This window comes from Mastigoproctus giganteus, chromosome 3, assembly GCF_048544385.1.
Source record: "Mastigoproctus giganteus isolate SK-2022 chromosome 3, ASM4854438v1, whole genome shotgun sequence".
In the NCBI taxonomy this organism is placed as follows: Eukaryota; Metazoa; Arthropoda; class Arachnida; order Uropygi; family Thelyphonidae; genus Mastigoproctus; species Mastigoproctus giganteus.
This window is the reverse complement of record NC_143577.1, coordinates 200662737-200678753: the sequence shown is the minus strand read 5'-3', so window position 1 is coordinate 200678753 and position 16017 is coordinate 200662737. Positions and strand designations below refer to the sequence as shown.

The following is a 16017-nucleotide window of genomic DNA, read 5'->3' as shown; positions in this document are numbered from 1 at the left end:
AGCCTTCCCAGATTCAGATGTTTCGCATGCTAATATAGAATCTGTATGCTGTGAGATGGTTGGAAGCAAAGGTATAATGAGAGTGGGAGTAATCTACTGGCCAGGTGATTGTGAAGATTACGATAAGAACCTCTACATGCAAATGAATGATCAAGTAAGCGTCAATGTCTTATTATGAGTGATTTCAATTTGCCTCTAATTGATCTATTTAATGAAAAAACTTGTGAGCCTACAGTCGAGTAAGGCTCCTGGGGTTACTCGCTTGTAGGTTCACATGGGGGCTTAGAGGGGAACAGGTATCCTGTGTGTTATCAGACACTCAGCCTAAAACACTGATGGATCCAATATCTCTCTATTACAGAAGATTTAGGAGAAGTCCGGTTGGCCTGCCTCCCTAAAATCCACTCATGCACACCTTCTCGATGGTAAGCCCTGTTATGTCACTTAGGTGGCAACGAACATGTAGAGTGGTTCTCTTCAAGACGCCTGGTCAGCGTGAAGAGGAAAAGACCAAACCCTCCAGCAATGAGAGCACAACAATACAAATGTCCCTCAGTCCCCAGCAGCTTTCACTCTCCCTCTTACGGCAGCGAGAGGATCAGAGTGGAAGCAGAGGGTGCTAAGAATCTCTGGGTACGACCAGGCTGCCATGTACGGAAATTGAACTTGGCCTGTTATAACGTACGATCGCTCATCGGTGAAGACAGGATATTAGAGCTGGAAAAGGAATTAGAAAATGTGAATTGGAATATCATCGGTTTGGCTGAAACAAGAAGAAGAAATGAATCACTTATAAGTTTATCAAGTGGAAATCTGCTGTACACCAATGGAAACAGTGAAAGGAGTGAAGGTGGAGTTGGGTTTCTGGTCTATAAAGATTTTAAAAACAACATTTTGGAATTCAAAAGTACATCACCAAGGGTGTCAAGACTAATACTCAAGATTTCTAAGAGGTACAAGCTAAAGATTATAATGATTTATGCACCAACATTGAGCCATGATGATGAAGAGGTTGAAGAAATGTACACTGAAATTGAGAGTCTTCTAGATGAGCAGAAAACCCACTACACTATTATTATGGGGGACTTCAATGCTAAGGTTGGAAAAAGGCAAAACAGCGCAGAAAGAGGAACTATAGGAAATTTTGGAATTGGTGAAAGAAATAAAAGAGGTGAAAGACTTGTGGAATTTGCAGAATCTCAAGGAATGTCAATAATGAACACTTTTTTCAAGAAAAGGGTGAACAGAAAGTGGACATGGAAGAGTCCAAATGGATTAACAACTAATGAAATCGACTTCATCCTCACTAACAGAAGATATATTGTGACTGATGTTACCGTCCTGAATAAGGTAAATGTTGGAAGTGATCATAGAATGGTAAGATGTACACTTGATATAGATGTAGGAAAGGAAAGGAAAAAACTGACTCGAGTAAATAATACAAAGGTCTTTGAGATAACAGAAGAGGAGAAAAAGCAGTATGTACTGGAACTTAAGAACAAGTATGAGCTTCTGCAGACTGCTGAGGACCAAGATATCGACGAGGAATATTACAACTTTTTGAAACTGATAAAGCCCAAGCAACCTATAGGGAAAGAGAAATCCAAAGAAGAAAAAATTAGTCAAGAAACACTTGTCATGATGAACCAAAGACGACAAATGAAGAGCAAGAAAAACACTGACAGGGAGAAAATTGAGTATACTGAGTTATGCAAAGCCATTAGAAAGAGACTCAGAGAGGACATAAGAAGGTTTAACACAAGAAAAGTAGAACAAGCATTAAGGGAAAACAAAGGATTTAAATCAGCAGCCATGAGCAGTAATACAGAAAGACAAATGATACTGAAACTGAAGAACAGCAATGGTGTACTTATAAACAGCAGAGAAGGCATAATTCAAATAGCAGAAGACTACTATAGAGAATTATACAAGGAGCGAGGGAATGATACCAGCAGTGGGGAAGATGGATTGCAAAGTAGCAACACATACGACATACCCGATATTCTTCCTGATGAGGTAGAACATGAATTGAAGAAAATGAAGAATCGGAAAGCCCCGGGGGAAGATGAAGTTACTGTAGAGTTGTTAAAATTGGGAGGAAGAGACATAACGCAAAAACTGGCAAGGCTCTTCACAAAGTGCATTAGTAAAGGTACGATGCCTAAGCAGTGGAATAATGCAATCATAGTTTTGCTGCATAAGAAAGGAGAAAAATCAGAAATTGGAAATTATAGACCAATTAGCTTGTTATCCCACATCTGCAAGTTGTTCACAAGGGTCATTACTAACAGATTAGAAAGAATACTTGATGAGAATCAACCGAAAGAGCAAGCTGGCTTTAGGACAGGATTCTCAACTATGGATCACCTTCACGTAATATCACAGCTAATGGAGAAAGCAAATGAATATAAAACACCATTATGCCTGGCATTTGTGGATTATGAAAAGGCATTTGACTCCATACAGCATAAGGCAATGTTTCAGGCACTGGAAAGACAAGGCATAGATACCCCATATATTACGATTTTGAAGAAAATATATGAGAGTGCTACCTCCTTTATTAGACTAGACAAAGACAGTAGGAAATTTAAAATCGAGAAAGGAGTTCGACAAGGAGACACAATATCTCCGAAGCTGTTTACTGCTGCCCTTGAGGAAGCTTTCAGAAGATTAGACTGGTCGCAGAAAGGAGTCAATGTGAACGGAGAGTACCTAAACCATTTACGATTTGCTGTTTGGTTTGGTTTTTTTTAGGAGCATTAGCAACTAAGGCCATATTGCTCCAGGATATGCGGCGGTCATTCCTTAACCTTTCCGCATCCTCCGTATTTGGTGGTGACGGGGTCGAACCCCGGTCTAATCAAGAAGCGTGTGCTACGCACTGCTGCTCCTTCCCACCTGGCTACGGAGGCGCCTACGATTTGCAGATGACATTGTGGTCATAAGCCACGATCCCAAAGAATTAGAGGAAAATCTTAATCAGTTATGCACAGTTAGTAAGGATTTTGGACTAAAGATGATTATGGCTAAAACAAAAGTAATGATGAACAAGTATGCCACGGAAAGGGAAATAATGATTGAAGGAGCAGTAATTGAAAAGGTGGAGTCATATACTTATCTGGGACAAGTTATTAGCTGTAATAATGATAAATGGCTGGAAGTCAAGAGAAGAATAAATTTTGGATGGATAGCATTCAGGAAATATAGTCACATACTGAAGAGCAATTTGTCTGAAACGTAAAATAATGAATCAATGTATACTCCCCACCATGACGTATGGAAGTGAAACTTGGGCACTCACCAAAAGAATGGAAGAGAAGCTAAGAACTACACAGCGAAGAATGGAACGAATTATATTGGGAATCAGACTGTTAGATAAGAAGAGAAACACATGGATTAGGCAGCAAACTCAAGTAAAGGACATTCTTATCAAAACTGAAGAACTAAAATGGTCTTGGGCAGGACACATAGCTCGAAGACATGATGACAGATGGACTAAGAAAATAACAGAATGGTACCCAAGAGGAGCTAGAAGAAAACCTGGAAGACAAAGGCGGAGATGGATAGATGAAATTCATGAGTTTTTGAGTAGTAAATGGATGGCCAGTGCTCAAAACAGAAGGAACTGGAAAGTTGCTGGAGAGGCCTTCATCCTGCAGTGGATTGAAAATGGCTGATGATGATGAGGTTCACATATGCCCTATAATTTTAAGGGAGGTGGCAAGTGAATGCATTGAACCATTAAGGCTAATAATGAGAGAAAATGGGAGAGAAACTCCAATTGGGGGATAAAATTTTTAAATCAACTAGATGATGGTTATTTGTATCAACATGTCAGGGAAACTACTAGGGAAAAAAATATTTTAGACCTGATCATCACCCATGAAACAGATGAGATAATAGGGCTGACAGTACAGGAACCAGTAGCATGAAGTTATTACAGAGTTCTACAGTAGATGATGAAGAGAGAGGTAGCAGTAGTTAAGGGCACCTCTGTAGCCAGGTGGGGAGGGGCAGCAGTGCGTAGCACACACTTCTTGATTAGACCGGGGTTCGGGCCTATGACCACCGCATATCCCCAGAGCAATATGGCCTTATTTGCTAATGCTCCTAAAAACTAAATGATAAACAAACAGCAAAGGAATGGGTTATAATTTCAGGAAAGGAAATTACAACGACTTAAGGTGCTACACAGTCTCTGTTAACTGGGTAGGCATCTCACAGAGAGTGAATACAATTGAATTATGCTATACCTTTAAAACATTAATAATCACAGAAGCCTTAAATGCGTATACAAATTGAGCTGTAATAGTGCCACAGAAAAGGTGAGCTTGGCAAAGGCAGGTTATGAGAAATTGCTAGCAAAGAGAGTAAAGAGTGGGGATAAGGAATTTTTCACATATATAAATGCAAAGAGGAGGATAAACCAGATCGGACCCTTATGTAATGGATGTGGGATAATATTAGATACCTCAGCTGATGCTGCTGATGAACTCAACAGTTACTTTGCATTGATATTTTTGCAGACGAAAACCCTTTATATCAGTTAGAAATTATGAGAGGGTAGTTAAAAAATATGTAATTAATGATATTGAAATTTCACATTAAATAATCACGTGATTATTTAATGAAAAAATTTGCAAGCCTACAGTTGAGTAAGGCTCCTGGGGTTACTCGCCTGTAGGCTCACACATACCCTATAATTTTAAGGGAGGTGGCAAGTGAGTGCATTGAACCATTAAGGCTAATAATGAGAGCAATCACTAGACTCAGCAGATATTCTGTTGGATTGTAAAAGTACTAAGTGGTTCTAAGAGTGTGGTGGGAAATTATTGACCAGTCAGTCTAATTTCAGTAGTAGGGAAAATCATGGAGCATGAAGGGTGAATTCAGGATCATTTAGATAGAAATGGAACTCTGAAGAATACACAGCATGGTTTTGTAAATAATTACAAATCTGGTTAGCTAATTTGATGGTGACTCATGAGCTGGATTTAGGGAATAATTTCGACATTGTTTATTTAGATTTCAGCAAAGCATTTGACTCAGTCCCATTACATAAGGAGAGTAACAACTCACAATGAGTTGTTACTTTATAAGCTCTAACACGTTGGAATCACAGGGAAAATCCTTAGATGAATAGCAGGCTGGCTTCAGGGCAGGAGGCAGAGAGTTGTGATAAATGGTTATTCCTCAGATTGGGTTAATGTAAGAAATGGGGTTCTCCAGGGATCAGTATTGGGGCTACTGTTGTTTTTGATTTTCTTAAATGACATCGATGAAGGGATAGAGGTCATGATGTCTAAATTTGCAGATGATGTAAAGATTAGTAGAGTAGTTAGTGATCACTGCCAAGCAGAGCTTCTTCAGAGTGACCTAGATAGATTTCAGATCAAAAAAAAAAAAAAAAAAAAATGGCAGCTTTGCTCTAATCCAGCAAGGTCTTACACCTGGGGAAACAGTAACCCCAAAATAACTTATACGCTTGGTGGACTAAAGTCAGTAGTGGAAGAAAGGGGCTTGGGAGTTATGATATGGTCAGACAAGTTCTCTGAGCATTATTGACTGGTTGCAAGTAAGGCCCGTGGTGTCATCGATGATTTATCGAACATTTGCTAGTAGAGATAAGGACATCATAATTCCATTATACAAGATTATTGTTAGACTACACTTGGAATACTTTAAGTATGGAGACTGCACCTGAAAAAAGACATTGAGCTCCTTGAAAGGGTCCAAAGACGGTAACTTGCTTGGTGAGATTGGCAGAAGGGCATCCATATGAGAAAAGACTTTGAACATGTGGGTTGCACAGCTTGGAAACTAGGCACCTTAGAGGAGTCCTGATGAGATGTTTAAGGCTTTGAGAGGCAAAAGTAAAATGAATGAGGATGAAATTTTCACTGTTATAAATGTTCCTAGAACTAGGGCCATAAATTCAAGTTATGGGGGAAATGTTTAGACTGGATTGCAGGAAGCTTTATTTTAGCCAGCGAGTAATAAATTACTGGAATAAGTTACCTATATATGGATGGTATAGGCTGACAGTGTGGGGAAATTCAGAGGTCACCTGGATAGTTATCTACAGAGGAGGGAAATGCATAGGTTGTCTCTTCCTTTTATTTTATTATTTATTAATTATTTGCAACCCTAAGTAATGGCCATATGGGCCATTACTAATACTTAGGGTTTTCTAAATAACCAAAATAACCTTTTAATCTTCAGGGAACGGATAATTGCGGTTCCTGGGAATTTTGTTGAATAAATATTATTAAATATTTCGTTCTCTTTGATAAGAATTCTTGTCCTTATTCTAGTCATAAAACACTATAATAATGAACTGTGCATTGTTGTATAAGTAAAAAAAACTAAAATTTAATGAGAATTAGATATTAAAAAATTAGACTCATAGTTTAATCAATGTAAACAGAAAATTTTATTATATTGGTACAGCATAGAGATAGGCAACATTATTCTATTCATTTATTCGAAAACACTTAAGTTTGAGATTACCATAAAAGAAATGTAAGTGAACAAATAATAAGGAAAACTAATATTAGCATTTAACATTTACAATTATTGTTAAAATGAAATTTTTAAAAACACAGTGCATTAATTGCTTTGTTGGAAAGCCTGGATCTTTGCCTAGTTACAAATAAGCCTGAAGTAGAAAAATTGTTAGCAGTGCATCTAATAAAATTTTTAGATTTGGTGTCAATGTATATCTTGCTTCATATAAATTCATCATGACACTTCTTAATGGGCCCCGGGTGCCAAGCGATTGTGACTGAGTGATTTCTCTGTGCTTTCACTGCGATTCTCAAAAGGTGAATTCTAGTTCTCTTTTACGTTCTTCTCCTTAATAAATCCTTTTATTTAATAGCAGCTCTTTTTTTCAAAGGTACTGATCGAGAGCAAGAAAGGAAAGTAACCTTTCTTTTTTTCATATTTAATAGACTAACTCCTACTAACTTCGCTTGGTCACACCAGGCACTGCTCCTGCCTCCCCGTGGCGGGGCCGGTAACCTTGGCAGAAAAGTCCATCTGCCGGGGGCTAAGAGGAGCCAACATGGAAAAAAATATGTTTCCATCCATAGAGTCGACAAGCTGTCGGCTAGATACCGGACATGAACATGATTCATCACAAGCAAAGAGGTTGAAAATCAATCTCTCGGTGACAGACTTACCAGCATTTTTAATAATGCACTCACTATCAGAACAGCCTCTCAGTAAGCTATCCCCTTTTCTAATCCAAAAACATCTGGAAAGTATTGCAGGGTCTCCCAAGACGGTTAAGAGACTGCAATCAGGGGACTTACTTGTTGAAACTCTAAACCACGGGCATTCTGAAAAACTACTAAAAATTACAAAATTTGCTGGTATTCCAGTTAACGTAACTGGAATACCAGCAAAATTTGCACTTTTATCTGATAATATTGGTCAAATTAATGCTTGTATTAATTTGAACATCTTGCTAACATATTAGCAAGATGTTCTGAGGGCAGAAACTTTTCAATGAGTGGGAAGCTAATACCAGGGAAGTGGGCTTAAATAACTTTAAGGGATTTGTCAGGGTAGTTAACTATACAAGAACACTAAGTCTTAATTGTTTGTATAGTAATGTCAGAAGTGTCGTCAATAAAGTGAGTGAATTTGAATTGCTCGTTAGGACAAGTAACACTGACTTAATAGGGCTTATAGAAATGTGGTGCCACCTGGAGATAGAGGATGGCAAGTTTCAGTACAGTATGTATAATGTATTTAGGAAGGATAGGGAAGATAGAAGGGGTGGTGGGGTCATGCTTCTTATCAAAAGCAGCCTGATAAGAAAAAAAAAGTAACGAAAGCCTTCCCATATTCAGACGTTTCGCATGCTAATATAGAATCTGTATGGTGTGAGATGGTTGAAAGCAAAGGTATAATGAGAGTGGGAGTAATCTACAGTAATCACCAAATTGTAACTTAACAAGGCCAGGTGATTGTGAAGATTATGATAAGAGCCTCTACATGCAAATGGAATGGGCAAGTAAGCGTGAATGTCTTATTATGGGCAATTTTAATTTGCCTCTAATTGATTGGAGCAAATGGGAGGGAAACTCCAAATGGGGGACAACATTTTTAAATCAACTAGATGATTGCTATTTGTATCAACATGTCAAGGAAACTACTAGGGAAAAGAATATTTTAGACTTGATCATCACCCATGAACCAGGTGCTCATACAGTACAGGAACCAGTAGCATGAAATGATCAGGGAGTTCTACGGTTGATGATGAAGAGAGGTAGCAGTAGTTAAAAGCAAAGAAATGAGTTATAATTTCAGGAGAGGAAATTACGACGGCTTAAGGTGCTACATGGCCAGTATTACCTGGGTAGATACCTCATAGAGAGCAAATACAATTGAACTATGGTATACCTTTAAAACATTAATCACAGCAACCTTGAATGCTTATATACCATTAAAAAAATACTCCACGAGGAGGATTCCAAGTTGGATGAATAATGAAATTGCCAGATTACTTGAGCAGAAAAAGACAGCATGGAAAATTTACAGAGCAATAAAAAGTACAGAAGTGTATAACAGCTACAAAGTGATTTGTAATAGTGCCACAGAAAAGGTTAGGCTGCAAAGGCAGATTATGAGAAATCATTGGCAAAGAAAGCAAAGGGGGGGGGATAAGGAATTCTTCACATATATAAATGCAAAGAGAAGAACAAACCAGATTGGACCCTTATGTAATGGACGTGGGATAGTATTAGATACCCCAGCTGAAGTTGCAGATGAACTCAACAGTTACTTTGCATTGATATTTACAGAAGAAAAACCCTTTACATCAATGAGAAATGATGGGAGTGAAGTTGATAAAAATGTAATTGATGATGTTGAAATTTCACATGTTTATTTAATAAAAAGAAACTTTCGAGCCTACAGGCCAGTAAGGCTCCTGGGGTTGATGGCATATACCCTGTAATCTTAAGGGAGGCGACAAGTGAGTGCATCGAACCATTGAGGCTAATTATGCAAGCATCACTGGTCTTGGGAGTGATTCCGTTGGATTGGATTGGAAAAGTGCCAACGTATCTCCAATACATAAGGGCGGTTCTAAGAGTGAAGTGGGAAATTACCAGCCGGTTAGTCTAACTTCAGTAGTAGGAAAAATCATGGAGACAATGATCAAAGTTGGAATTCAGGATCATTTAGATAGAAATGGAATTCTGAAGGATACTCAGCATAGTTTTGTAAAGAGAAAATCAAGTTTAACTAATCTGGTTAGCTAGACACAGTCATTCAAGTGCTGGACTTTGGGAATATTTTGACATTGTTTATTTGGATTTCAGCAAACCATTTGGCTCAGTCCCACATGAGCGGTTACTTTATAAGCTGGAACAGATGGAATCACAGGGAAAATCCTTAGATGGATAGTTGGATGGCTTCAGGGCAGAGTTGTGATAAATGGTTATTCCTCAGATTGGGTTGATGTAACAAGTGGGCTTCCCAAGGATCAGTATTAGGACCACTATTGTTTTTGATTAACATAAATGACATCGATGAAGGGATAGAGAGCGTGATGTCTAAATTTGCAGATAATGTAAAGATTGGTAGAGTAAATGATCACCGCCAAGCAGAGCTTCTTTAGAATGACCTTGATAGACTTCAGGGATGGTCAGAAAAATGGCAGCTATGCTTTAATCCAGCAAAGTGTAAGGTATTGCACCTGGGGAATAGTAACCCCAAAATAACTTGTACACTTGGCAGAGTTGAACTAAAGCCGGTAATGGAGGAAAGGGGTTTGGGTGTTATGATACGGTCAGACTTTAAGTTCTCTGAGCATTGTAGATTGGTTGCAAGGAAGGCCCATGGTGTCCTATCGATGAAGTATAACAATTGCTAGTAGAGATAAGGATGCCATAAGGCTATATGGAGACCACACCTAAAGAAAGACATTGTTCTTCTTGAAAGGGTCCAGAGATGGGTAACTCGTCTGGTGAGATCGGCAAAAGGGCGTCCATATGAGGAAAGACTTTGAATGGTAGGTTGCAGAGCTTGGAAACTAGGTTCCTTAGAGGAGACTTGATTGAGGTATTGAAGGCTCTGAGAGGCATAAAATTTTTATGATTATAAATGATTTTTCACATGAAATTTCGTGAAAAAAAAATTTTCACGGTTATAAATGATTCGAGAACTAGGGGACATAATTCCAAGTTACGGGGGTGGGGGGGGAGATGTTTAAACTGGATTGCAGGAAGTTTAATTTTAGCCAGCGAGTTATAAATTACTGGAATAAGTTACCTACATGGGTGGTAGAGGCTGGCAGTATGGGGAAATTCATAGGTCAGCTGGATACGAGATCTACGAGAGGAGGGAAACTCATAGGTTGTCCATTTCATTTTCTCTTATTTATTATTTATTTTTTTATTATTATTTTATTTATTTTATAAATATTGTTATTTATTTAATTTTTTATTATTTATTTATTTTTATTTTTTGGCTTGTGTAGCATAAGCTTCCTTGCACCATGTGGCCATTGCTAATACAAAATGGATGTCAGATGAACCGATGAGACTTGTGGCAGAAAAGAAAAATGTGAGATACATTTAAATTATCAGGTGATACAGAAGCATATGGTAGATATAAACTAGTCTGCAATTAAGTCACAAAAGAGGTTAAGCAAGCTAAGACAGATTGAGAAGTCTGGCAAAGAATACAGCAAAAACGTTTATGCTTATATTAACGGTTGAAGGAAGGGGGTGGTTGAATCACATTGGGCCACTTGATGTCAGTGGTTTAACTGTTGATGACCCTGTTCTAGTTGCTGACAAACTGAATAAGTATCTTGCATCTACATTTACACAGGAGTAAAGAGGATGCCAGAAGTTTATCAATTCTAATGGGGAACTGAAATGATTTTATGATAACTTAAAGGAAAATGGAAGGGAAATTCCAGATTAACACACCAACTGTATGATACTACACTCTACAATGGAAAATGAAAGAGACCTGGAAGTAATTGTGCAAGCAGATATGCAAAAAGTTCTTAGTGTAGATAGGCTGCCAGCACAACTCGAGTTCTTGTCAATGATATACAACAGGAACTTTGCTAACAGAGATGATGTGTTATCCCTTTGTACAAGGCCTTGGTTAGGCTGCATCTTGAGTACTGAAATCTGATCTGGAGGCCTCTTTTTAGGAAGAATCTGCTGGAACAGGTGCAGAAGAGGGCAACAAGATTGGTGCAGGGAACAAAAGAGTTCTCTTACCAAGAAAAGCTTCACTTCTGCAACTTTCAGCATCTGTAGACCAAGTAGGTACTCACGAGATCTGATTGAAGTGTTTAAGGGCTTTAATAGATTGAGGAAGCTCAGTGTCAATGGCATTCTTCCTCTTGCTGCAACTATACTCATGAAGGGGTATAAATTCAAATTGAGAAAGTTAGAATGGTTGCAGGATAGATGTGTGGAAGTTTGCTTTCAGTGATTGATTGTGGCTGATTGTTGAAACAGATTTTCATCTGTTGTAGAAATGGGTAGTTTTAATAAATTTAAGGAAGAACTAAACAAATTCTTGAAGGGGATGGATAGGAGTGGGTTTTTTTTTTTTTTTTTTAATTCTCTATAAGCTTGCATCATTTGCCACTGTGAATAATCTAATTTCAGAATTCATAATATTTTCTTTTATGAAAAAGGGACATAAATTGCATAGACAAACATTATCATCTCATTGTACATTATTCTTGTCATTCTTTAAAAAACTAAAATAATGAAAAATATTTTTTTCTTGGAAATTTAATGATTTTGATCAAATTCATCATTTCACAATAAAATGCTATTCAGTAAAGAATATTAATTGGCATTCAATTTCATTTCCAGTATCATTTCTTTTAGGTTTCAGTTGTAATTATTAGTTATGTCAGCAGGCGCCTCCGTAGCCAGGTGGGAAGGAGCAGCAGTGCGTAGCACACGCTTCTTGATTAGACCGGGGTTCGAGCCCGTCACCACCAAATACGGAGGATGCGGAAAGGTCAAGGGAATGACCACCGCATATCCCAGAGCAATATGGCCTTAGTTGCTAATGCTCCTAAAAAAAAAAAAAAAACAAACCAAATAGTTACGTCAGCTATGCTTCTTTTTTAAGGTTTTAGAACATATTAACATTTTATTGGGCACTCACCAAAAGAATGGAAGAGAAGTTGAGAACTACACAGCGAAGAATGGTACGAATTATATTGGGAGACTTAGATAAAAAAAGAAACACATGGATTAGGCAGCAAACTCAAGTAAAGGACATTCTTATCAAGACTAAAGAACTAAAATGGTCTTGGGCAGGACACATAGCTTGAAGACATGATGGACTAAGAGAATAACAGAATGGTACCCAAGAGGAACTAGAAGAAAACCTGAAGACAACGACGGAGATGGACAGATGAAATTCATGAGTTTGTGGGTAGTAAATGGATGGCCATTGCACAAAACAGAAGAAACTGGAAAGTTGCTGGAGAGGCCTTCATCCTGCAGTGGATTGAAAATGGCTGATGATGATGAACATTTTATTACAAAAATAAAAATATTTGTGTAAACTTGCTTTTAATTTCATTGTGTTAAAAAATACATTAGCCAAGATTTGCTGATTTTTAGAGAACATATCAGTATATTACAGCCATTAGAATCTCATAAACCAGGGATAAAATGATTATTGCCTTTGAAAGAAAGAAGAAAATCCTCAGACCTTGCAAAAACAAAATCATGCCTTTTCAGTTCAAACTAAGCTGACAATCCAGAATTTCTCTTTACATTAATATTGTGATTCAGATAGCACAGGACAAGGATAAACTGTGTACACAAACAGTATTTGTTATAAAATTACTTAAACATTCCTCATTTTTGTATAAAATTGCTAGTTGCTTCAGCATGTCAACACTTTGGCAATTTCCCCTCCCCCCTCCACATTCCAGATCTCTCTGTCTTTTCCCAGCATCTCACTGTCTAGTTTTTTTTTTTTTTTTTTTTTTTGTGTGTTGTTGGCGCATTGACTTCTGTGGCCATAATGCACCCCCCAAAGTTTTTGCATTTTACTCTGATCCAAGCCCGAGGCGGAATTCAAACCCGTGACTTTTGGGTTGCTAGGCAGGCACTTTACCCATCTGGCTAGCCCGGTCAGCCACTGTATAGTCTGACCTGCTTTCCTTTATTTGATAAACTATTATTCTTCCAGTGTAATTGAAGTTCCTGTTTGGTACTTGCTTTGTATAGAAAACAAGACATTGAAAGCTGGGGAAAAAAAGGTTAGTGTCTGGAAAAAAGTTTTTATCAAATCAGTAATTTATACATTATGGAAAATCAAATTTTATATGCCTAATGCATACATATCTGAAATACATTAGTAGTCTGAATACAAGCAAAAGATTATTGCTTTCTTTTCTGAGTAATCACAGAGTTAACAGATTTTCTTTTTATGAAAGCAAATTTACTGTAATACTCAGTGTTTGTCCAAATATTGGCAACCACAATATAAATTGGAAAACTGGTATCAAATAGAAAACACCACATTGCACACTGTGTCTAGCTTTTATAGACTAAGCATGTCTATAACAGCTTGACACAAGTCCTATTATAGAATATGTATATTGAAATATAGCTACAAGTCTTTATTTACAAATTTTAATTGTATGAACCAGAGCTGTAATGCTTAATTACATATTTAATATTTTTTGTAATTTTGCTGTTGTAGTTTTGATTTTACTGTTTTAGTTTTATTAGTTTAGTTTTATTCAGTACAGCTTGAATTTCTGAATCAGTGAGATTACAGATGCTTGTAACACAGCAAATATGAAATCTTTAGTATTTCCTCCATTTCAATGACATATCAAATAATGAAAATTCTGTGTTATATTTTGTAATGAGATTTCAATTTATGTAATGCAAATATTTTATAATTTAGAACATTTCTGAATATGTTTTTTTTAAATCCATTTTAGCGAATTAACTCAGATTGTCTCTGATGTAATTCATGATCCAACACTACCAAGAACAGAAGAACATCCATGTCCCAGGTGTAATCATAGAGAAGCAGTCTTCTTCCAAGCCCAAAGCAGAAGAGCTGAGGTACGCATAATTATATTTGTGAATAATATACCATAAGAAATTCAAGAAAAGTAGTGTATGGTATTTTCTTGGGTATTAATTAACAATATGATATGGATGAAACACTGAAAATATAAATTGAAATATGTTCGTTGTTCTGAATAGTTTGAATTATATACAATCGAAGCTCTATATAATGACCCCCTAGGGGAATGAGAAAAACGGTTGCTATATTAGTCGTTCATAAAATCAGCAACAAAACAAGTAAAAGCTTGAATATTTAATGTAATTCTACTAATACAATATAGTATAATATGTACTACAGTATTAAACAAGAAAATTATAATTGTAAATTTTGCATTGATTGTAGAGTGCAGTAAGGTTACAATTAAATTGAAAATTTCACTATATAGGCTACATACCTGACTATTAAGAGAATTGTTTCATACTTTAAAATAATCTGTCAAAAATGCTGTTTCATTGGTAGAGCATGTTTTAAAAGAGAATTATGAAGGTGTGCAATAGCAGTTATTTCAATTTTGCAGTTAAGTTGCACTTCAAAAAAATCAACATACCAGTTCTAATCCTTGATGAGCATCTTTCACTGAAACTTCTTGTTCAGCCATGGTAGGTTCCTCATCTTTATCACTACAAATTTCAAAAATTTCCATTACATCTGCAATAAGATTATAATAAGGATGCAATATTACATCTGCAATCTTAGATCCATCTGAACTTTTAAATCCTCTTCATTCATGCATATCCTGAAACATTCAATGTCCGTATCCACTTCTGTGTAACTTTTGAAGCTTAAGTTATCCTGTAAATTTAGGGTACGATGCACATGCTCAAATATTTCTTCCCTATTATTGGACTGTTCTTTGCAATTAATAGAGGAAGGAGCATACAAAAATTCACACATTGCATCATTCAAGGCAGTAAATCCAGCATGTTTGAAGCAGTTAACGGTCACTTTTTCATCAACTTCATCCCATGCTGAAACTCATAAATACATTACCTGTAAGATGTCAATTTCGCATTAAATTTTGCTTTTAAGACACGGCACAATTTTGTTTCATAGTATTTTTTCTTAAAAATTTTTCTTCAGTAATTTTTCTTAAGAAAGAGTCCAGTTTCATCAGCATTGAAGATGTGGTTGTACGTCAAAACATTTTTTAAATGATTTTCCTTTCATTCCTTTGTAGCGTCAATGTCCACGGCTGCACTTTTGCCACCCACTTTTTTTTTAAAGACAGGCCATGACGAATCTTAATTTTCTGGAACCATCCATCTGAACTTATAAATTTGTCAATATCCATTCAATGTGAAAACGATTCAGCCTTAATTTTTAAATTATTACCATCTATGGGAAGGTTTTTTTGCATGCATCATCATTAGCCATTCCAAAAGTACCTTTTCAATATCCGGCTACTTTGCCTTTCGTGCTCGAATCCTTCACAGTGCAGGAGATTTCTCTAAACTATCAATCTTTTTCTGATCTTTCAGAATAGTGAACAGAGTACTCTTAGGAATGCTGAACTGTTTGGCAATGTCAGTCTTAGAATGCACACCATTACCTACAGCTTGCAAAATCCTAATTTTATCTACTATTGGCAAAGCTATCTGCTTTTTTGGAGCAATACCATTAAACATACACACTCTAACATTTAGAAGTTATAATATGTCTTAAAGTATGTCTCAATCACCTCCCTTAATTTTTTAATAAACCAATCACTTTAAAGTTAGCCAATCTCTTATTATTCAAACCATAACAATTGCAGATCGATCAAAGGTGAGTACTGGAAATTTAAGCTTTACTATTTTTGAATTTAGTACATACACTCTAACTAATGAAATTAATTTCTAGTCGATATACATTTCATTACCGCACTGTGAGAAAAGAGTGTGGAAAATCTTAAAAAATGATTTCTCATAAGTCAGT

The 16017-nt window shown here is 36.7% G+C and overlaps 1 protein-coding gene across 3 annotated transcripts in view; it reads left to right on the top strand.

The window, feature by feature from the left end:
- Polr2I (RNA polymerase II subunit RpII15) overlaps positions 1-16017 on the top strand; it is an 85137-nt gene that overhangs the window by 44389 nt on the left and 24731 nt on the right. For all 3 annotated transcript variants that reach the window (XM_090370811.1, XM_090370809.1, XM_090370810.1), the window contains exon 5: positions 13970-14096. In XM_090370811.1, the coding sequence (XP_090226937.1) occupies positions 13970-14096 (127 nt within the window). The remainder of the gene's footprint in view (positions 1-13969; positions 14097-16017) is intronic.